This window comes from Rattus norvegicus, chromosome 5 (assembly GCF_036323735.1).
Source record: "Rattus norvegicus strain BN/NHsdMcwi chromosome 5, GRCr8, whole genome shotgun sequence".
NCBI classification, from domain to species: Eukaryota; Metazoa; Chordata; class Mammalia; order Rodentia; family Muridae; genus Rattus; species Rattus norvegicus.
Window position 1 is genome coordinate 13,532,396 of NC_086023.1, and position 25,381 is coordinate 13,557,776.

General features: G+C 40.1%; 1 protein-coding gene across 1 annotated transcript in view; it reads left to right on the forward strand.

The window, feature by feature from the left end:
• Positions 1-25,381, forward strand: part of Cpa6 (carboxypeptidase A6) — a 361,770-nt gene that overhangs the window by 222,736 nt on the left and 113,653 nt on the right. The window contains exon 3 of the mRNA NM_001415862.1: positions 25,082-25,206. Within this exon, the coding sequence (NP_001402791.1) occupies positions 25,082-25,206 (125 nt within the window). The remainder of the gene's footprint in view (positions 1-25,081; positions 25,207-25,381) is intronic.

Below are 25,381 nucleotides of genomic sequence, written 5' to 3' on the forward strand. Positions count from 1 at the left end.
AATGGGTACTTTAGACTTGACTAAGAGGGCAGACCTTTCGCTCAGTGTTCTTATCTTAAGAAGAATAGAGAAGGAAGGAGGAAAACTGTGAAGGTTAAAAAATAAACACACACACACACAGACACTCACATAAACACACAGACATACATACACATACACACACAAAAATACACACATACACTGACATACACACACACAGACACTCACATAAACACACAGACGTACACACACATACATGCACAAAAATACACACATACACTGACATACACACACACACACACACACACACACACAGCCTACATTATGGTGAGTCTCACAGATATATACATATTTCCAAGTTAATTCAGTGGTACTCCTTAAACACAAAGGGTTTTTTTTTTTGAATGTCAATAAAACACTCATAAAAGAGTTCTAAAATTAAGTGCTCTTCCCACAGAATGGGTCGGCTCTGTAATATTTCAAATACAGACTAATTTCCCTCCTGTTTCGTTTCTTCCCTTTGTGGTGCAGATGATTATCTAACTCCTCAGGCAAATATTTCTGTAGGCACAAGGATATAATTGCTCTACATCTTTAAAGGCCTCTTGTTTTTATGTAATTTTCTTTTATAAGCCATAAACTTTCTCAGCATTATGTTACACTTCACACCTGCTGTCATCTCAGTTGCTTTTCCAAATACTATTTGTCTCAATACCACTTAGTGGGTCTTAAACACTGTGAAATTTAATATTGTATATTTTGTTTGCCATACAGAACATTTTTATTACACAAAATCTTATTATGAACACGATTTTAATCAAATGCCATCTCGTAGCTGCTTTCTCCTTTTTATCCTTTGAGCATTATTTTTGTTTTAATACAAAATAACATTCTACATAAAATGTCTGCTAAATGTATTTCTAAGCATGCTGTGGCATATATCACATGGGAAAAAGTCAGAATCTGATTTTCCTTTAAAATGTGATCTAAAAGTAGGATTATACATCACTATTTGCAAAGTGATATAGAATCATTTAGTGAACACTCTTAACTATATTATTAATAGAATACTTGTTAAATATAGACTTAAAATGTATGGTATGCCTATTTTCATCTTTTCAAATATATGTAGATGGGATATTACTTGACCTGTGGATTTGTTTCAGAAAGTAAATTCCCAGGACCCACTCCAGATTTACATAAGCAACAACTCTAGGAGTACGGTCTAGCGATGAAAGGTTTAGCACAAACTCTTAAGGGTAATTCTGATGGGGGATAACTGGTTAAAAACAGCTGGTCTTCAAGAAACCAAGACAAATTATTTACTCTACAGCATTAAAAGTTTAATAATAAATGCTCCTACAAAGACTTTAAATAGGGAAAAAACAGCAAGTTAAATTTCTGGAGAAATTAAGGAAGGCTGTGCAAGCAAGATCACATTTGGACCAAACTTGAGGACAAGCGAGATTTTGTTCTTTCTGAATTGTCAGTTAGCACGGAGTTGTATATATTCATGAGTCACACTGTGGTATTTTGATAGAGATGTACAATGTGCAATGCCCAAGTCAGAATAATTAGCATAACATCACCTCAAACATTTGTTTCATGTTGGAAACAATCCAAATTATTTCTTCTAGCTATTTTGAGATACACAACAAACTCCTACAGACTATATTTATACTATTATACTATGGTACTAAAAATCTAAAAAAAAAAAAGAGAGAGCTATGAAGAAGCAACCCAGCAACAACTTCTGGCAGTCACAGGCCTATGCACACATTTACATGCACATATAACCCCATATATACACACAGGAAAGAAATTGATTTTCAAAATGTGTAAACAATGCAATAGTGGAAAAGCAATTCAATTTTAAAATGGGAAAATGATCTGAATAAACATTTCTAAAAATACATACAGAACAAACAGCTGTGGCTTGAAAATGTGTTCTAAATCACTAATCATCAGAAAAACACGAATCAAAGTTAGATATATTATCCAAGTTTGGCTGTCACCAAAATCGTTTTCCTTCTTTAATTCAACAAACCTTCATTACACACGCCCATCCTAGTCACTTTTCCAGAATGCAAGGCTTGATAAACTATAGTTCACTGAGAGTTATTAAGCTGAGCCTGGAGTGTAGTACTCTCCCGAAATCCCAAAATCAGAGGCAAAAAGATGGTGGATTTTTGAGGCTAGCCAGTGCTACAGATAAATAAGTCATTTCATTATAATTCAGGATCCGACTGACTGGAAGCTACCCAGGTGGAAGACCCAGGTTTCCTCACTGACCTGGATTCTCAGCTCTGCCTTGTTTCTTTTGTAGTCATGGTTGTGCATTTATTTTCCTTACAATGAGCCTCCAGTATTATACAAGCTTCTCTGGTCCTAAAACTCTGGATCCTCCTCATATGGTTATGGGTATGCAGAAGACAGTGAGAAAACCAGAGTCTTCCAGCAAAGGAATCCAGTCTTCCCAAGAGGTCTCTATCCATAGTGTGAAATCCATTTGTAGGTCTGGAATGCACGGAGGTCAGAGAGGGAACATGTCACTAGAGACCTTAGATGTGCTAAAGGATTGGACTTTATCCTCCAGTATTATCCAATACCTATCCAATAGGTAACATTCTAGATTTTTCCATAGGCATCTGAAATGTTAAAAGGTGTCACAACAATAGAAGGAATCAGATTGATGAAGAGAGAGAGACAGGAATAAAGGTACATCAGCCAACAGTGTAATGAGATAGACCAGGAAGGGAATGTTGGAGGTTAAAATGACAGGATGAATTTCAAAGAGAGGATCCAGCATAGGCATCAAGTATGGCTGTTAGACTTACAGTTTGGGTGAATTGAAGAAGAAATTCCTCAACTGAAAGAAAAAATAGGAGAAGAGCAGGGTATCACTGAGAAATTAATGAGTTGCATTTTGGCTAAGTTCTACATTAGAGATTTACCACTCTGATAAATATGTTTGCATATATATGTGTGTACATAGGTGTATATGTACATGATCCAATTTTTTCCTGTTTTTTAAATGGCTACTATGAATTTGAAAGAATAATCAAAAGCCACTGCTCTATAATTATAAAATGACATTCAGAGCCAGTGAGATGGCTCAACAGGTAAGGGCAGTTGTCATCAAGGTTAATGACCTGAGTTCTATCTCCTGAACCATATTGTGAAAGGAAAAAACTGACTCCCACAAACTGTTCTTTGATCCCTACATCATGAGCATCATGGTACACACACAGACACACACAGACATACACACACACACATACACACACACACCACAAGTAAATGTAGGTAAAATTAAAATAGAACTATTCAAATCTTTATTTATGAAATGACTGTATCTAAAAAAAAAGCTGTAAAATGAGAGATTTTCTTGATAAGCCCGGTAATGAAACAAATAGTCTTAAAATAAGGTCGTCATCCTCTCTGATAATCACAGTGGTCTGAAAATAGAGCTGAGGATGAGGTTGGTCAGAAAGTCATGGTATGGTTTACCGGGAGGTGTCAAGTAAGAGGAGGAATAGGAACAAAGTCGTTTGGGTCGTCGTGAGGGCGGGCTTGTTGGAACGACGCTGCACGAAGGAGATGTGCACGGCAGAAGCAGTGAGTTATAGCTGCAACCCACATCAAAGAACACGAAGCCCATTTGCAACTCAATAACATTATCTGAATTAGACATTTAGCAAAGCATAAAACAGCATGGCATCTTCAGCAAAAGGTCATGTGGATATCTCCCAGAGGACTGTTTCACTGCAACTATTCAGCGAGAACAAACTGTGTAGCAATGAGAGGCATTTGCTTTTGGACCATGAGCTTTTCGGTGCCTATTAGAACTCATAACTTATTCATTGCCATTAATAGTAATGCCACTGCCAGGATGCCCCTCTCTTAATTGAATGCCCCGTGTGCTGTGCATGGCACCACTGTGTACAACAGTAAAGGCGTGGATATACCATAGTTACCACGGAAACCATCGGGTTACCCACCCTCCACCAACACTGCTCTTGGGAGACCAGTGGCGTGATATGCTTGGGACAACTGGACCATATTTTTAACCTTAGGAGCAGAAATGGGTTTTAAAATTTCCTGAAATTATCTCAGCCATGGCCAAAGGTGATTTCTCAACTTCTCTGAAGTTTTTATAACTCTACTGGGTAAAGGCCACTGTAGATATTCATAGAGTAGCCAACCTGCTCAATTGGCAACTTGTTGGGAATTTGAAAAAATGGGGTTGGGGTGCAAACCCCTTTGATGGGTAGAGACTGAAAGTTCCAGAGATATAGTAAAGTGAATACACTTAACATTAATAGAACAGTCTAGCTAAATGGTTAAATATAGTGCTGTTAGTAACGTTCTCACATGTACTACCCCAGAAGCAGTCGATGGATACGGTACCTCAGATCCTCATCCCCCCAAATAAATCTACCTCATTGTTGCGGTCTTTTTTTTATAGAGTCCATGGTTTAATTCTTGCATCTTTAACTGCCAAGAAAATAAAACTGAGCAACCCATTCACCTAATAGGCCTCAAACCTGAAGTGCACAGGCCGCAATCAGCTGTGGGTTCCTAAACCAAGACCTTTTCTGGAGGAGAAAACAAGTATTGCTGATGCCTAAGTCAGAATCTTGCCTTTCTTTTCTAATTTATTGTTTTGTTTTATGTGTTGGGTGTTTATCTGCATGTATCTATGTGTACCTCTATGTGCATGGCACCCTGGAGGCCAGAAGAGAGTGTGGAATCCCTAAGGACTGGATTACCAACAGTCGCCATGATGTAGGTGCTGGGAATGAACCTTAGGTCCTGCGAAAGAGCAGCCAAATGATTCCCGGCCCCTGCTCCCCTGTTTGTAGCTCATCAGTCAGCTCAGGTTAGAGGGTGTCAGCTTGCTGCACCGCAATGAACTCACTGGAGAACAATCTGTGCTGTACCTCATCCAAAGAAAATCAACAGAGATTTTGAGGAAAATGTAGGAACAGTGCTCTAATCCATGAAACTCATAAACAGAATAATGACAAAGTGATAAATCCTAATATTTTCATAGTTTACCAGAGTCCGATGTGGTGGCATAGATCTATAACCCCAAAATCCAGGCTTGAGAGGATGAAAGTCAGTCTCCACTGCACAGAAAGTTTGAGGTCAGCTTGGGCGGGATGTTACCCTACAACAACAAAAAGAAAAAGAAGGAAGGAAGGGAGGGAGGGAGGGAGGAAGGGAGGGAGGGGAGGGGAGGGGAAGGGAAGGGAAGAGAAAAAAAAGGAAGAAGGAAGGGAGGGAGGGAGGGAGGGAGGGAGGGAGGGAGGAAGGAAGGAAGGAAGGAAGGAAGGAAGGAAGGAAGGAAGGAAGGAAGAAAAATTAAAATCTTTCCATGAAGATTGAAACACAGTAAAGTAGGCTGGAACAATAGCTCAGTCCAAAAACTGTTTGATTTAAGACCCAAGTTCAACCTGCAGGATCTACATAAAAAGTCGGCTGTAGTGGTGATACTTACAGCCTTAGTTCTAGGAAGGCAGAGGCAGGGGTATGGATCCACAGCCAGCCAGCCTAGCTGAATCAGGTGAGCCAAGGCAAAGAAAAGGCCCTGTCTCAAACAAACCATCAAACAAGCAAATAAACAAAGAACCTGTAAAAATCAAGGTTAATGATTCCTGAGGAATGACATCCGGTCACACACACTTAAAAAGAAAAACTGCAACAGCAATTCCCTACTTTACCTCATATATTTAAGGAATTGAACACTGCTCACTAATGTTTATACAATAAGCCAGGGCTACAATCAGCAGAGGTAAATGTGAACACCATGGCTACCCATATGGATATTAGCACGGCCTGGGAGGTTAGAAAACAACCACCATCCAGATTATACTGCCTGATTAATTCACCAATTGGTTTTTCACTCAGAATGTTCTAGTACTGTCTAGGAGTCAGCACCAATCCAGGATGAATGTCCTTGGTTGTTTAAACTCTTGAGGGCTTAGAAGTAATTAATCATTTTAGGAAGGAGCTCAGTTATCTTCCAGATCTGAAATGACTGTACCTGCAGTTAAGTATGTGTCTCCTTTCGAACTCTTACCCTTGCTATAGCACTCTTGTCCCAGACAGATGATCTGATTCTGAGATATGGGGGCAGAGGTGAGATCGAAAGGGCAGATCCTCCCTCTTCTTTTCCTTCCTATTCAGGATGGACTGAGTTCATTGATTGGGTTTTTTGTTCCAGTCAAAGTAGAAGTAAGAGTAACAAAGGGCTACTTTACTGCTATCTAAAGAGAATCTTAACGAAACGAAGCTCAGTTCCTGCTGAGGCTAGAATAACTTATTTACCCAGGAAGAGCAGACATAAATCTGTGCATCCACTTCACCAAGTTCACATCCAAAATATCTCTCCTTAAACTCACCAGATTTGATCCCAAAGCTTCCAAATGAGCCATGTTTCATTCCTGCCCATGCCTGCCTCTCACTACCCATAAAACTTAGTGGGGAGAAGGGAAAGATGAATGTCATGGTGCCCATTTAGCAATCACCAAGTATTACAAGAACATAATAACATCCATCTTGGTAACTGCTATGTTTTTTTATTTTTTATTAATTATTCTATTTATTTACATTTCAAATGTTATCCCCCTTCCCAGTTTCCTCTCCACAAACCCCCTATTCCCTCCCTCCTCCTCCTGCCTCTATGAGGGTGCTACCCACCCACCCACACATTCCTGCCTCAGTGCCCTAGCATTCCCTACCCTGGACCCTCCACAGGACCAAGGGCTGCCCCACACAGCGATGACAGATAAGGCCATCTTCTGTTACATATCTAGCTGGAGTCATGGGTCACTCCATGTGTACCCTTTGGTTGGTGGCTTTGGGGCTCTGGTTGGTTGATATTGTTGTTCTTCCTAGAGGGTTGCAAACCCCTTCAGTTCCTTTAGTCCTTTCTCTAGCTCCTCCATTGGGGTCCCCATGCTCAATCCAATGGTTGTGAGCATCTGGATCTATATTTGTCAGGCTCTGCTAGAGCCTTCAAAAGGACAGATCCTGTCAGCAAGCACTTCTTGGCATCCACAATAGTGCCTGGGTTTGGTGTGGGCTGGATCCCTTGGCCACCCACCCACCTCAAAAATATTAATCCAGAACTCCTCCTGTCAAAAGGAAATGCAGGGACAAAGAGTGGAGCAAAGACTGAAGAAAAGGCCATCCAGAGGTAACTGCCATTTTGATACACTTTTTTTCCCTAAAAAAAAAGGTCATTTTTGTTTAAGTTCTCAATGGTAATAGCTTAAGGCTTTCTTTCAGTTTTAACTTGATAGGACTGAGTTTAGGTCACTTTTTCAGTAATAATATTGGCCATTTGAAGATTCTTTTCTTCTTAAGATGAACTGATATTCTTCCATTATAAATGTCACCTCAGACCAACTTTTGGCTTTGTTGAACCTTCTGTGGCTTTCATTACAACAAGCACACTCTAGTGTTTACCACGTCTTTGTCTCCATTTTTTGTAGTTATTAGTAGTTTTGGAGTTGCTATTTTTGTAGCATCCTGGTTTAGACATAAGACTCGCTGACCTTCTATCTTTATAGCGTGAACATTTAAGGTCATAAATGTCTCTCTCTGCAATACAGTATTTAATTCTAATTCAGTTCCAGATTTGTGACACTGTTTTATTTAGCCTGCAAATTATGGAAAGTCTGGTTTGTAATTTCTAAATATAGTGTTTGTCATCATCTTCTAAATTTAATTACCCTGTAATCAGAGAGCATTTGTTTCACATCAGTTTTCTGCCATTTTTTTTAACTTGTTTTGCAGCCTGACGCTTGGTCAACTTTCATAAAAATTCTGCAAGTGCTTGGGAAGAAAGCTGGCCTTTTGAAATTAATAATATATAATTGAAGATTTATAATTTATAACTTATGAAATTATCATTTTTATCATCAGATTTCAAGACTACGAAGCTGATTTTATGTGTTCAGACTAATAATTATTTATATCTTCTGGTAAATTGAATCTTTCATCATTACAGATAGAACACAGATACATATACTGACAGGTGTCTTTATTACATACACATCATGATAGATATACTGATATATTGCCCTAAAAAGGCATCACCCTCATGCTTTGCTAATATGGGTACCAGGATATTTGTCTTTAGTATTTGTACAGTTTATCTCTTCTGTAGACTTTCAGCCATTCTATTTTCTATGTCCTCTAACTGACCTGTGAGGCTATTTTTGTTCATTTTCAGTTTTTTAAAAACATATTTACTCAGCAACATGAACAGCATATACATGGTCTTTTAAATAATGTGTGGCCTCTTGTCTGATGAATTAGTTACTTTCTTTTTAATGTATTTTGGAGGCATTTTTATCTGCATTATATATAACTTATATTCCTTGGAGTCCCCTTTACCCTCTCCTGTTAATAACTGCCTTAAAATAGTTGAGCTACATTCATGGAAAATTAATAAACTATTTCAAGATCTCCTAAGATTTCTTAGATTTCCATTTCTTCTTTATTTGTGGGGGGAGGGATTCTGGCAAATATTTTAGACACTATGAAGCTGTAAACTGAAATGTGGTGCTTGTCACTCTGTCATGCCGCCTTGGCTCATAGCATACTGACAGTGCAACATGTGCAGTTGTGTTTTGCCTTGACTCCTCCAAGCCTTGAGCAATGCAGGTAGCCTTGCTCGAGCATGTATTTTTCTCTCTCCTGAGAGACTATGCATTTATTACTAGAAAAAAACTCAAGGATAGTACGTTCATAAATAAATAAATGAACTTCCTAAGTTAAAGGCTTTGGTTGCCTTCCAGTTTGGAGGGTGAAGTCCGCAGGTCGGGTAGCTTCTGTTCAGCCTCTAGTGGGGGAAAGAATGGAAGCGAGAGGGTGGTCACATTGTGAGAGGAGAAGTAAGAAGGACTCAGAACTGGATTTTTCTCTTTGTATGACAGCTTACTCTTAGGGAGCCCATTAGGATTTCCAGAGAGCTACATCAATTCCTTTCAAGGGCTGCACCCAAGTGCCACCTTCTACTACATCCCCTCTCCAGGGTTCTTTCAGCATAGAAACTATGTCCAAATCATCACGACTAGCAAATATGACTTCAGTTTTTTATGCCACATTTTAACTTCACTATTGCCCTCTGTGGAGTTCTAGTTTTATGCTAGAATGTCAGTCTTGACTCCATAGGACCCAAACTCTTGATTTTTTTTTCTGTGTGGTTATGATGTACAGTCACTACTTTTTAGAAAAATTAGCCATTTGAATACCTGTGTAGTAGTTTCATGTTTATTTAAGTTAGTGTGACCCTCATAGCTAGTAGCAACATTCTTATCACTTTCAGCTCCTCTTTGTTATTCTGATCTTTCTCTGTGCTTAAACTAGATTGGCGTCTCTTGCTGTTGAATATTGAGCATTCTTAATATAGTCTGAATGTTGTTCATGTAACAACTAGGGGTTGGCAAATATAAAATTCTACTCTGCTCATTTCCTTATTTTATTTAATTCTCTCATATATTATATCCTGACTGCAGTTTCTCCTTACTCCCCTCCCCAAGTCTTTTCCCGGACCCTCCCATAGTCCCCAGATCCACCACCCACTCCCCACGTCCCCTCTCCTCTACCCCTCATCCACACCCAACCTACCCTCAGAAAAGAGCATGCTTCCCCAAAACAAACACAGCATAACAAGCCACAATAAAACCAGGCACATGCTGTCACATCAAGGATGGACAAGGCAACCCCGAAGGAGAAAATGGTCCCAGAAGTAAGCAAAAGAGTCAGGGATAGCCCCTTCTTCCCAGTGTTAGGAGTCCAACAAAAATACCAAGCCATAACATTTTTTGCAGAAGGCCTATGTTAGACCTCTACGGGCTCCCTGAGCTCTGTGAGCCCTCATGAGTCCCAGTCAGTTGATTCCCTGGGTCATCTCTTGTGGTGGTCCTGATTCCTCTGGTTCCTGAGATCCTTCCTCCCACTCCTCCGTAGGATTCCCCAGGCTCAACCTAATGTTTGGCTGTGAGACTCTGCATCTGCTCCTGTGAGTTGCTAGATTAAGCCTCTCTGATCTCTTTAGTTCTAGGGTCCCAGAACACTTTATAGGTAAGACAAACTGTAGGTTGAAGATGATGTGACTGGGTTCATGTCTCAATCCCTGCACTTGAGACCTTGCCTGGTTACAGAAGATGATCTGTTCGGGCTCCTTGTTCTGCATTACTAGGAGTCTTTGCTAGAGTTACTCTCAAAGATTCTATTGAGTTTCCATTGCACTATGTTTCAACCTTGCCCCGCAAATGCCTCCCAATTCCAATCATTTCTCCTCGTATTTTCTCCCTTTCTTTTTGCTCACTTGATCCCTCCTGTTCCCAACTCCATCTGCCCCAAGTACACTGGCAAAACCTATTCAATCCTGTCCTGTCCTGTCCTGTCCTGTCCTGTCCTGTCCTGTCCTGTCCTGTTCCGTCCCAGCCCAGGCCAGCCCAGCCAGCCTGGCCTAACTAGACTAGCCTATTTCTCCTTCCCAGGGAGATCCTTCCCTCCCTACTTTAGCCTTCTATGTTACTTATCCTGTCTGGGTGATTGTCTTTTAATGTTTCCTTATAAGTGAGTACATATCATGTTTGTCTTTCTGTGCCTCACACATGATTTTTTTCTAGTTCTATTTGCCTGCAAATCTCATGATGCCATTAGTTTTTAATAGTTGAGTAATACTCCATTGTGTAAATATACCACATTTTCTTTATTCATTCTTTGGTTGAAGGATATCAGGGTTGTTTTCAGTTTCTGGTTATTATGAATTGTGTTGCTATGGACATAGTGGAGAAAATGTCATTGTGGCAGGATAGAGCATCTTTTGGGCCAGGAGTGGTATAGCTGAGTCTTGAGGTAGAAAATTGGTAGATTCCCCCCCCTTTTTTTTGAGAAACCACCACATTGACTTCCAAAGTGGATGTACAAGTTTGCATTCCCCCCATCAATGGAGGAATGTTCCTGTTGCCCCACATTTTGCCAGCATGAGCTATCACTTGTGGTTTTGATCTTAGCCACTCTGAGAGATGTAAGATGGGATCTCAGAGTTGTTTTGATGTGTATTTCCCTGATGGCTAATGATGTGGAACATTTCTTTTTTTCTCATTCATTTGATATTCTTCTGTTGAGAAATCTCTGTTTAGATTTGTGCCCATTTTTTTTGTATACCTTGCCATTCCTTAATGGCCATTCTTTCTCATGACTTCATAGAAAGAAATTTGTGCCCAATTTTTAATTGGATTATTTGGTTTGTTGATGTCTAGTTTCTTGAGTTCTTATATAATTTGGATATTAGCCCTCTGCACATTGTCAGATGTGCAGTTGGTGAAACTCTTTTCCCATTCTGTGGGCTGCCATTTTGTTCCACTGACAATGTCCTTTGCCTTACAGAAGCTTTTCAGTTTTCTGAGGTTCCATTTATTAATTGTTGATCTTAGTGTCTGTGCAATTGGTGTTCTTTCTGTTCAGGATGTTGTCTTCCTGTACCAATGTGTTCAGAGTTATTACCAACTTTCTTTTCTATGAGATTCAGTGTATCATGATTTATGTTGAGGTCTTTAATCAACTTGGACTTGAGTTTTAGGCAGGGTAATAGATATGATCTATTTCCATTCTATATACCAACATTCAGGTAGAAAAGCACCATTTGATAAAGATACTTTATTTTCTTCATTGTATATTTCTAGCTTCATCAAAAATTAAGTGTCCAGAGGTATGTGCACTTATGCTTGAGTCATTAATTAGATTCCATTCCATTCCATTGATCAATGTGTCTGTTTTTATGCCAATACCATGTGGTTTTTATTACTATAGCTGTGTAGTACAGCTTGAAATCAGGGATGGTGATCCTTCCAGAGGTTCCCGCTATTGTACAGAATTGTTTTAGCAGGGTTTTTGTTTTTCCATATGAAATTGAATATCGTTCTTTCAAGGTCTGTAAGAAGTTTTGTTGGTAATTTAATGGGGATTGCATTGAATCTTTGGACTGCTTTTAGTAGGCTAGCCATTTTTACTATGTTAATCCTGCTGATCCATGAGAATGGGAGATCCATCTTCTGATAGCTTCAATTTCCTTATTCAAAGACTTGAAGCTTTTATCCTACAGATATTTCACTTGTTTGGTTAATTTTTCTAACTATACTCTAACTGTATTTCTAAGTATAACTAATATTCTCTACTCACCTTGTTTGTTCTATCTGGATAGCTTTCTTTGGGGCAGGGTTCAAGACAGGATTTCTTTGTGTATCCTTGGCTGTCCTAGAACACTCTTTCTGAAAAACAAGCTGGCCTCAAATCTCCTAGATGTTGGACTATGTAAACCCATGTTCAGACCTGAGTTTTTTTTTCTACTTTCTGCCACTTAATGATGTTGTTAAACTTCTCAGGAAATATCTTCAAGTTTATTGCTAATCAGTTTTGGATCTGTGCTCTTTTCGCATTCTTGAACTGTTCCCCTTTTATGACAGCCTGCTCTTGTTTCCTGAATATTCTCTATATCATTAACACCAACTGTCCATTCTAGTTACAGATTCTGTATGCTCTGCTCCCCTCTTACATCTTGCTCCCCTCTCCCTACCCCTTTCTAGTTTCTCCGTCTCTGGTTGGAGGATTTCAACAAATGTCTGGCAGGCCATAGCTTATGGTTGTCACTAAGAGCTAAGAGCAGGATTTCACATGGCGTGATTGGCACACTGGATGGCCAAAAAACTTTATTATTAAATCATTTTTGTCTTTGGGGTGTTGTAGTTTCTCTAATCTCCTGCTGGCATTCAATGTTGTTGCTTGAGTGAGAACCACTGTCAGTCACTGTATACATTTTTTAAGTGAACCTTTTGTTTTCCATCAAAAGTTGTATCTTTACCTTTCTAGAGCACCATCTAAAGACTCTCCACTTTATTTCTCCTTTAAACTTGTAACACTAAGGATTTGGATGAGGATATGCCTAAGAGTAGGCGTGGTACATGAAAAATTTAGAATCCTAACTGACTTGTCCATTCAGTCTCAATGTCTTCCAGACTCTAGAATGACATCTATCCCTGAGTCTGTCCATGGTTTGGGGGAAGCTAATGAACTTGGATTTCACTTTTATGGCAATCCATGGCCCTCCTAGTTAGCTATGCACTCTCTGATCAGCTATATCATATGTGTTATTCTTTTTGCTATTCATCTTTAATGTTTCACTGCAAGTTTGTACCCCATTTAATCAATAATAAAGTTGGTATTTCTCCGTGAGGTCTTGTTATTTTGGAGGTAGATGTATAGGAGACCTGAGTGACAGTATCTTTATTTCAAAATGTTGTTTGAAACAAGATGGTCTGTCATTATTACTAAAAAGCAGTTGGTTGTGAGAATTCCCGCTGTACTTGTAACTCACCAAATAAACCATGAGCATGCTCTTGCATTATTCCTCCAAATAAAAAACAAATCCAAGCTTAGGTCTCAGCCTAATCAAAGGGATTGTTGCAAAAGGAAAGAAACAGACTACTCCAAAAGAATGATCCCTGAGTTGTACATAACTAAAATATCAGCAGACGGCAAAGTTACAAGGCTAGAAAATCTGAGTGTCAGAAAGCAGAGCAAACAGGAATAACTTGCCTAGACAATGGATGAAAGAATCTGGTCTCCTGATGAACTATTGCTAATCTGAGCTGAAGTCAGAAAAACCCAGAGGCCTGGAGGAATAAGGTACAACTAAAGCTTAGGTACAATAGTAAGAATGTCGGCCACATTGCCCCCTGGGTGTGAGAAGTTCAGCTATTTGTGAAGCAAATACGGGAACCTAGAGCATCCGACTTGGTGATAAGGACCCACCAGAGGAGTCTGTGAGTTCTGAGTCTCATGGGAAAGATGATGGGACAAAAGGGTTGACAGAGCCATCATTGTTTTTCAGAAGCACAGGCTCAGTAAACTTTAGCACTACAAGAAAACACTCTTCCTCCTATTTGATCCCTGACCTAGCAAAGGATTCTCACTTCTTTTACCTTTGCCAAGCTAGTTCCTAGTCGTCTTCAGTATGAGCTGACGTTCTCCTGGGTAACCATCTCCCCAAATAAGAATGAGCACTGTGTGCCTTCCCCTTATAGAATAATCACACTGTGTTTGCTTCTTAAGGGCACAGCTCCATTTTACTAATCTTGTAATCTCCACACTTAACTCACTGACTGACATTCCCCAGGCCCTCAGGAAACAATGAATGAATGTGTGATGGTTGCCATAGCTGGAACCTTTGAAAGTCAGCCTGTTCCCACAGACCAGTGTGAGGCAGAGTGATGCTAAATCCTTGGGATTGTTCACAGAGGGATGGCCCAGATCCTCCAGCCCTCCCTGGCAGTCCATGTCCATAGTCTGTGGAAGAAAAGAGGGTTCTGATTTTCACTTCATCTGCACTGTTTAGGGGAAAGCACATTTTTCAATAAAGGGGCTGCAATTAATTTTTTAAAAACTGAATCATTATCTTGCTTATATATTATTAATCAACACTGACCTATCAGCCAACAATAACTGATTGCTGAGAGGAAATAACTTATGCTAAATTGTTCATGGAAACTTCTTTGTGACTTTCAGTGGAGAGAATCCATGGAAGTGAGAGATTAGTGTTTTAAGGAATGCAAACGTTCATATTCCCCAGAGTACTCCAAACCTGACATAATTACAGAGTTTAAGGGTTCCTTGGAAATCGTGTATTCCAACAACCTCATTATTGATAATTAAGAAAATCAAGGCTCATAGATGTGAAGAATGAAAGTTTAAATAGAATCAGTCTGGGGGTAACCATCTTTTGTTCTCCTAAAGGGATTTTCATTAAACCAGAAATAAGTTTTGTTTGTTTTCTTTAGTTACATAGAAGAATTCGTGATGTTGCATCTGAAAAGCAAAATGCATAACAAAATCCAAAGTGGTTTTCATTATTCAAGCCCAGAGTAGATACAAAATTTTAAATGTAATTATATTACCATACTATTATTTAGAACACCAAATGAAACACTTTTGAGTATGGTGATCAAATGTCATGAACATGTCCTCACTATTAAAAATCATAAATTATCAAAAGAGGAGAGAGGGGAAATCTCTATTCCTTGATGAGACACAGCCTGGGGGCTCTTCTTTTCTTTCTTTTCTTCTCTTTTTTTTTTGTTTGTTTTAGTTTAGTTTTGTTTTTAATTTTTTATTAATCATTTTCTTCATTTACATTTCAAAGGAGATTTCCGCCCCCCTTCCTGGTTTCCCCTCCACAAATGTCCCAACCCATCCCCTATCCTCTTTCCTCCCTCTCTTCCCCTCTCCTGCCTCTATGACGGTGTTCCTCTACCCACTCACCCACTCCTGCCTCAGCCCCTAGGCTGGGGCATCAAGCCTTTACAGAACCAAGGGCCTCCCCTCCCATTGATGCCAAACAAGGCAATTCTCTGCTATATATGTAGCTAGAGCCAAAGGTCCCTCCCCATATACTCTTTGCTTGGTAGTTCAGTCTCTGGGAACTCTGGGTGGTCTGGTTAGTTGATATTGTTCTTTCTATGGGGTTGCAATCCCCTTCGGCTCCTTCAGCCCTTCCCTAACTCTTCCCATTGGGGTCCCAAGGCTCAGTCCAATGGTTGTCTGTGAGTATCTGCATCTATAATAGTTAGGTGCTGGCAGAACCTCTCAGGGAATCTCTGATTATATCCATTCATTCCTTTTGCAGGACCAGACTGAGAAATGCCAGTGTGTTCTCTGGTACAAAATTTGTTCTGACTTTGTGTTGTTGCTTTGTTATTATTTGGTTGTGTTTTTGAGGCAAGGTCTCACTATGTAGCCTAGGCTGGCCTAGAATTCATGAGTGCTGGGATCAAAGGTATGTGCCACCTCTCCCAGCTATGGATATTGGGTTCCATGAAGCCATCAAAGAATAGCAGACTAAGTTCCCTCTTCTAATAAGCTTTCTGTGTGGTGATTAAGTACTTTGAGCCTTTAGTGAGAAAGCCAGGGACCTTTCCTTAGAACTTGTAAATATTCAAATATTTACTTACAGGGCAGAAATTAAGCTAGACCTAAATTGCTTCCATGAAAAAGTAGAGTTCTGTGGTGCTACAGAAAGATGCAGGCTCAGAATCTGACGTTATTGATTCTTAATTCTTTCTAGGTAGAGTCATGCAGGTCTACATTTTCCGTCCATAAACTCAAATGTCAGAGTTCCCAAGTCACTTCCAAGGCTCCCTGGCCCATCTGATAACCATTAGCTACCACCTGGCCTAAATGGATTGGTGGTTATCTTTAGAAAGGGAAAGCCAGCCTGGCCACCTCAGCTGGAATGTGGTATCTTGTGGTGAACACAAACATTTAGAAAAGGCTACACCAAGAAATAAGACTAACAAGAACATACTCAGATACCTAACCATGGACCAAAGTGAAATTAATTATATATTACAGAAAAATGATAAACACACTCCTGGCTAATTGTTGAGAATACTACTTCTCTGCCTACCCAAGCTCTCTGTCTCCACTTTATTCCTCACATCTGCTAGATATAATTATGACATTAGATAACAAGATTGCTCCCCTTGCTCAGAAGCATTCAGTGCAGTAAAAGCCCCACTTCCCTTAACCCCTACACAAGGTCACCCTATGGTGGGTCAGTGCTCCAACATTCCTCATGTTGAAATGTCCTGGTTGCAACAAACCAATAAACGTAACTTTTGAAACGTCACATATATTCTAGTCTTCACTGGCTGAATGCCTTCAGTGCTCTTCTAAAATAACTAAATGTAAAAATCAAAGTCAGGCATGGTAGTGCTTACTTTTAACCCCAGCAATTTGGGAAGTAGGAGCAGATGGATCACTGTGAGTTGGGGAACAAGCTTAGTATACATAGAGAGTTCAAGCAAGAGACAGTGAGACCATGTCTCAAAGGCTAAAACAGGGAAAAAAAATGATTCATTTAGAAAGATATTAAGATTTCTTTTCTCATCTGAGATGCATGCCTTGTTTTTATGAACAACCCTACCAAACTGTAGAGGTTTATATTCAGTGGAAGAAGTGGAGAATCAGTAATATGGGAAAACAAGACCTCAGTGCTGCAGAAATAATGTCTACCTAGTAACTAGCACTCAGTTTATTAAATCACATCAAAATTTACAGTCCAATGCTTCCGTCTAGATGGATCTGTTCATTACAAGGTCTGAGTTCCTCCAGAGTTCATGTGTTGGGATGTTAATGCCTCAAGACATCACTGTTTGGGAGTGGGGACTCTAAGGGTAGTCAGGCCTTGAAAAGGAACCTTCATGGATGGCTTAGCCCCTCCCTAATTCGTGTAGCACTAATTCCTGTTGGTGAGTTAGCCCTCATGGAGCTGTTTGGTTTCCACAGTAGTGAGCTATTCCATAACTGCCCACATCCTGAATGTGACCCCATCTGTGCACACCAACTTCCTTCTGCTTCCTGACATGAATTAAAGCAACACAAAGTCCCTGCTTTATGTGACAATGCTTTCTGAATCTCAGCCTTCAGAACTGTGAGCCAAAATAAGAGTTCACTTATAAATTACTGAGTCTCAAATATAAAGGACTAACAAATTTTAATATTGAGCCAGTTCGGGTCCTAACTAATTAAAATTACTATTTGAGTAACTAATTACTTTTAATATGTTTTTATTTTCTTTAATAGCATAGCATAAACAAAAACTACTTTAGGAAGAGTTTGCTGCCTGAATTTCTGGAGCAGAGAGGATGCTATTGGGATTGCTAAAGCTGTTTGCAGGCAGTAGAAATTGCTTATCTGCTAAGAGAGAAAAGATAAAGGGGAAAGGAAGATAAAATTAGCAGGATTCCAACAGCTTCCAACATATCTATCCCCCACTCATAGAATATGGTCCCTGGCCAAGTTTCCCATCCAGAAGCCCAAAGATATTAAAATGTCATAATAAGCACAACAAATAACATAGTTACACACACACATACATGTACACACACATATACAAACACTCACCACACACAGATACACAGACACACACTCTCACACACGCACACACAGACACATACACATGCGCATAACATACACACACACACACACACACGCACACACACACACTCACACTCACATACACACCCCTTATGTGTTCCTTTCATTCTCTAACTGAAGTGGTCTGACAATCATCAGAAAAGAATGCCACCATACTAGGACCTAAGAAGTATCTTAGTCTATAAATGTTCTGAAATATTAACATTAGAAGTAAGGATATTTGAGTTCATTCATGGGCCATGTACATAAAATCTGAGGTAGCCACTTTCTTAATTTCTTGGTAAGGTAGAAAAGTCTTGAAAATAGCTTATAATTGAATGAAAAGATGGGGTAGATAGATGTAAATATTAATTAAAATACACATATACATGTGTTAAATTCCCAAAGAATGAATAAATATATGAAATAAATATATTAAAGAGAAAATACATGTGGTCAACCTACCTACAACGTATTTCTTTAATGTCTATTAAGTACCAGGCCCTGCCCTACATACTGGGAAGATGGAAATGCTAGGATGAAGCACCAATCTCCACTCTTACAAGACAATGGGGAAACAACAGTTTTTTAAGATTTATACATTTAATGTATGCATCTGCGTGTATACCTGTTTGTCAGAAGAGAGCATCAGATCCCATTATAGATGACTGTAAGCCACCATGCGTTGCTGGGGATTGAATTCAAGACCTCTGGAAGAGCAGGCAGTGCTCTTAACTGCTGAGCCATCTCTCCAGCCTCAAACATGTCTATGTCTATAAGGAATTTAATGAGTTGGATGGGAACCCCCAAAAATGACATAAACTATACCATTTCTAAGTCCCTGTCCTTTCTCCACGGATAAGAGTAGCTCTCACCCCTCACTAAGGAAGTCTTCTGGAGTACACAGAGACAATTACAAAAGCCTCACTTGCCAAAACGCAGAGAAGTGACCATAGGATAGCCAGTCCCAATTGATATATTGACAACATAACACCGATACCTAAGGCTCAGGGAACATCATAGGAATGGGAGGCAGAAAGACTGTAAGAGCCAGGGGTCATAACATGATGTCTTCAGAGAGACAATGCCTTCTACATATGACAGGGAGGCTGCATCAAGAAATCCCAACAACATAGTTACCTAAACAGGGCCTAAAAATGACAACATTAATTGACAAGTCAGTGTGTGGGGCGGGAGGATTCTCACCAGGTTTCACCCCCATAAGGAGAGCTACAGGCAACTAATGGTCAGTAAAAGAGGGAGACTCAGTCCTCTCTGACTAGCCGATCCCTACAAGTGAGCTCTAAACCCATATAAGCAACAGTAAATGATCTCAGCAGTTTGCTTCTAGAATGTGACAATTATAATTACAGGAGATTTCATGAATTTGAGGAACCATAGGAGGAACCATGGGAAGAAGTGGAGAGAAGAAGAGGAAAAGGAAAATGCCCATACAATATTCATAAGTGAAATTCTCCAAAAACAATGAAAAGGCCATGTCTGAGCACGTGAGTGTAATCAGGAGGATATCAGATGAGACCATTCTGGATGATCCAGATGGCTCAAAGTTCAAAGGCAAAATCCTCAGAATTAACATGACCCATGTCAGAAGCACATGTAGAAACAGAAGCAGAGAGTGAGATGTCATGGCCATAGGCCAAGGAATGCTCAGAGCCACCAGAAGTCGGAATTGGCCAGCAAGGACGCTGCCCAGAGTTTTCAGAGGGAGCACGATTCTGCCAGTACTGTAATACTGGCCCAAAGAATACATTGATTTTAAACTAACCAGTTTTTCTGACTTATTAATGCAGCTCTGGGAAGGCGAGTATAGCAATCATGCAAATGAAATACAATTAAAAATTGCAGACTGGAAGAAACAGAATTCCACAAAAGCAGATATCAAAGGTACTTGATCTAAACTTGGCAGTCAAAGACGCTTCCCAGGAGACAGCAGACAAGGATTCTAGCAGAAGATTCAAGGAGGATAAATGGGCAAGTCGGAAAAGGCAACATAAAGAGTAAACAGGAGAAGGCACGCTCTGGTATACTAAGATTTTGTGAATCTTCATACTAAATTAATATGATTATGCAAATTAAATCAAGTTCTAACCAAAGGCTGAGCTGGTAGTAAGTTATCTCACAAATTTTCTCAGTGGGACCTTCAACGATGGCTTGGCATGTAAAGTGTTTGTTCTATAAATTTAAGGGCAGGAGGGTGGGACTCCAGGACCTATGTTAAAAAGCCAGCAGTCCAGGCAGTGAGGAAGACAGAGGGTTGGGGGTTGCTGAAGAAGGAGGGTCCCTGGGTTCACTTGCCAGCCAGTCTAGCTGACCACAGAGTTCCAAGTTCAGTGAGAGACCTCGTCTCATCTATTTTGAAAAATAAGTTTGGAAGAGTTGGAGAGATGGCTTAATGGTTAAGAGCACTTCCTGCTCTTACAGAGGTCTTGAGCTTGGCTCTCAACACCCATGTCAGACAGCTACAACTCTCAGGGCTCTGATACCCTATTATGGTCTGACAACCACACGCATGTGTCTTTACACTCATACAGACAGACAGACACACACACACACACATACAAACACACACACACACACACACACACACACACACACACACATCCTGAGACTGAGAGAAGATGAGAGCCTAATAATACCATGGGATGGACAGACGAGTGGGACAGTTCTCATAAAGTCTGGACAACGAGGTAATGCAGTAGAAGGATCAGGAAGCCATGGAATTAGAGTCAGTCTGAATTAGAATATTTTTATTTTAAATCATTAATCACTTGATGAATGCCTGGTGCACAGATCACAATTTAGACATTCTACATGTATTGATTCATTTATACCTCAAATATCTATGAAAAGTATATTGTTCATAATCTCATTTCATAAATATGGAAACTAAGGCACAGACTCCTGGGATAAATTGCCCATTTTGGCCTCACACTCATGTTGCCAAGCACCAGATGTTGCCCTTATCATCATTGCATTTTCTAAAATCTTCCCATTCCCGTTACAACAAAACTAGCAACAGCTTGCATTATTAAACATTGTTGTCATGGTTAGTGTCTTACCTCTGCGAAGAGACACCATGACCAAGGCAACTCTTATAAAGAAAAACATTTAGCTGGCTCTGGCTTACAGTTTCAGAGGTTTAGTCCATAGTCATCACGGTAAGAAGCATCGCAGGTTGCAAGCAGACATGGTGGTCCACAGGAAGCAAAAGACTGGATTCCACACTGAGCAGACCTAATGCATAGGAGACCTCAAGGCCTGCCTCCACAATGACACACTTCCTCCAACAAGGCCACACCTCCTAATAGTGCCACTGACGTGGAAACTTCTCATTCCTTTGGAAAGTCAGTTACGTCAAATGATAGTTTGCTGGGGCACACAGGTAAAAGGATGTTTTGCTGGAGCAGACACAGAAAAAAATGTTCTCCTGAAGCAGATGCAGGTGAAAGGATGTTTTGATCTAGCAAACACATGAAAGGACCTATGATGAAGGAGTATAAATATGACCCCACAGAGACTGGGAGACGAGCACTGAGCATTAGTTTGGTTTGCTCTGCCTCACTATTCTTCACTAATAACACACATGTGTTGGTTCACCTTATATAGTGTTGTTGAGCTCAACTTATGGTAACAATGCCATTAAGAGAAATTCACCAAGAACTGCTCAAGAGGTTCCTGCAGTAGCTTGCCGCTTCTGCGGCCTCACCTCAGGCTGATTGGTGAGCCAGTCAGTTTCCTCGGGATTGAACTACAGCTTCTAGTTGATGAACTGGACTAGACTGAAGTTGTTGAGCCATATTTTGTGTTTGCTATGGGACTGAAGAAGATCAAGCTCGCCCCAAAGAACTGTTGCTGACCAAGTCCACTTCCCCACATCCTACTAACTTTTCTCTTCCACTGCCTCTGCTGGGTGGTGGGCCAGAGGAGAGGTTCAGCCTTTATTAAAAGTAGGTTACAAAAATGTATGCCTACAGGCCACTCCCCATAGGTCAAGCATTCGAACGTGTGAGTCTATGGGGATGTTCCTAATCAAACTGCCGCAATTGTTTATCAAGGGATTAGTTAATCTGTTTGATTTTTTCCAGCAAAGAATGTAAAAGCCAGAGAAGTTGGAGAATGCAGCCACATCTCACATGCACTCAAGCACAAAGCTTGAACTTGCTCCTCATGAGTCAGACTTCAGGGCTGTCGCTGTAGAGACTTTCCACCCAGCTGATTGCCTCTGTGCTAGGAAGCATCCCCACTTTCTTCATCAGCTTGATTTGACTTCTTGCTTCCCACCCTTAAATCCATCTCTACATCTCTCCCCGAATGACGAAGCAATCTCGTGCCGTTCTTTATCTTAACTGGAAACGTCAAATAGAACTTTGTCCTAACTATACCCATTCTTACTTTTCAAATAGCAATGATAACACACATCTATGGCTTAACTTATGTGCCTGTGTTAAGTGTGCATATTAACTCAGTGGGCCCTGCAGCACATACATACAGCACGCACTGATCAAGCCAGAGTAAATAGAGCATCTCTCACATCAGTTTAGGTTTGGAGCCCTTCTCTCTTAGACCTTCATAAAGTACAGAATAGATTACTGCAAGCTGTCTTCACCCTCTGTATCATGAAACAATAGAACTTACTTCTTCTGTGTGACTGCTTTGTGTGCCCATTCTGCAGCCTCACTTTAGCCACTCGCCACATTCTCCCTAATCTGTAATAGTCACTATTCTACATTTAGGCTGACATTTCTAACTTCCCCATATAGTTTGTTTCATTTAGCACCATACCTTTCCATGCGTTTTGCTGCAAGTACCAAAGTCCACTCTTCTACAGCTAACTAGCATCCCACTGTGTGTGCACTGCACACTTTATATATCCTCTGTTGATGTAGATCGATGCTAACTATTTGAGCTGCTGTAACAGTGCTGCTGCAGTGAACATGAGGTTGTGGACATCTCTGATAGGCTGACCATTCCCTTTGGATAGGAACCATTCATTGGCCATTAGTGTTTCCTCTTTTGGGCAACATCTATTCAGATCTTTCGCCCAGTCTTTAACTATGTTGCTTCCTTTACTGTAGTGGCTGGTGTTAAGCTTTTGGGTTCCTTATGTATTTGACAATGTAAACTTAAACAGCTCCAGTGGAAATCATTGTGGAAGTTGCCAAAAAGAAAACTACAACTAGATCGACTAAATGATCTAGCCACTCCTACATGTATGCCCAACACCCACAGCTACCACGGCTCACAGCAGCGAAGAGGCAGAACGTCAAATGTGTTTAAAAAGTGCCATAAGCATGATAAAAAAAAATTTGTAACAAAATAAAAATGGATTTTCATAAATAAAAATGAAATCATGACACATAACAGGAAAATTAATGGAACAACAAATCATTATGTTAAGAGAAATAAACCAGAAACAGAAAAAAAAAAAAAACACAACCTACTCTCATATGAAAAATCTATAGTGGTGTGAGTGTGTGTGTGTGTGTGTGTGTGTGTGTGTGTGTGTGTGTGTGTGTGTGTGTGCTTGGAGTCATGAGATAGGAAGAAGGCATCTTACAGGAGGGTTAGTTGGAAATAGAATACCTTACCATGATAGCAGAAGGGACAACTATCAGGGAGAGGAAGGGGACCAGCAAGGAGTAGCAGAGGAAATTAGAAGGTTTTTAAATGGAATAAATGAAAACAAAGAATGATTACATGTATGCATAGTCTATAATGAAACCTTGTGTGCTAACTTTAAAAAGCCTAAAACAGTAGAAACTACCATTGATATTCAGATGTTCTGAAATCGTATATGCCTGATGTGGCCAGATGTTGATTCCTGGTTTTATATATTATTTTTTTTTGTTAGTCCCTATTAGTTCTAATGCTTTCTGATCATCTAGGGATTTATTGTCATTGCTGTCTGCTTATTTGTTTGTGGCAGGGTCTAGCCCAGGCTACTCTCAAATTCATGGTCCTCCTGACTCAGCCTCTCACACGGCTGGGGTTACGGGTGTTCCTGTGACTATTAGTGGTGTCAGCTTTCAGTTAGACTTCTCCTCTTGAGTTTATTATCTCCATGGTACTTTCCAATGGGAAGACTCTCTTTGTGGGATGAGGGTTTATTTAAGCGTGGATCTCAGAAAAATAGCACCTACAGATGTATTTCTGGAGCAATGATTCACATTATTTTGTGCACCTATGGCTCTCCAGCCCCTTCAGAAAGTGGGTTAAAGGAATGGCAAGTCTTGTTAAGGTTTCTAATGTAAAAGTGAGTGAAGTCACCAACAAGCCTCTTATACGGAGAAGGAATCAACCTCAGTAAGGAGCAGAGCAAGGTTAAAAATGAAGCTGTGCGTCAGCATGAAGGATTAAGAAACATATCTGGCAGTCTTATTGGACATGGCTGGCACTTAAATTAGAATGTTGTCAAGTTGTCTCCTTCTGGAGTCTTACAAGGTTGGTTCAGACCTGTCCCTGGGGACAACGTGATACAGACCTAGCTGTATCCTTGCCCGGGGCTAACAGATGGCTGGAATGACCCCTCTGCAGCTCTCCCAGCCCCACACTTCAGTTTTCCCACACTGTTGACTGGTTTGTTAGCTGACTCAGATCTGCCCTTGCAAGCTAGCAGAGGGACTATCTGCACAAGAGAAAGAAAGTCGACTCTTTGTCCCCCAATGAAAGCCTGTCTCCACTGTTTCAGTACTGCAAAAGTGGGAGAAAGGCTACCAAATGCAATGAACCACAATTTCCTTATGTGGCAAAAAAAAAGATTCTATACCTTTCTCTTTCTTGAAGTTATTCAAATATTTATACAAGAAATTTTTTAAAAAATAATTTTAGACCTTTACCTCATTTTTTTAACCTTGTGATGTAAACGTGTTGTGAATTGAGATCAAATTCTATGACTCTGATAAAATTGGGGGCATAAATTCAAGCCAGATGGAATGAGAGTTTAACCCTGCGGATGTGAGCAGTGAATCTAGTTTGCATGTGTTTGCCGTTACTGTATTGAAACAAGATAATGTGCTTGTCATCATGACTTGGTTTCCCACCTGCACTACATATGAATTATAGGTTGGTTCCTGCACTATAGGTGGACCTATGGCAGCCCAGCAGTATCTCCTATGTGTCAGAGGGGACAATTACTGATGTCCGTGTTACCCAAAATGCTTCCAGAACCCTGTTAGCAATCTTACAGGAAACCAACATCCAGTACAAGTAAGCATTCTTCTTTATTTGTAACAAGTTTTATTTGTACTAAATCCAACTGAATAGCGACTGTATTCAAGTTGTTTATCAAGAGTTTCCACAAGGGTTTTATTTAAGTGGTGTTTGAATTTACTTGTCTAATAGAGAGTAGGAACTGTCACATAGACGTGCTACTTCACTGTTC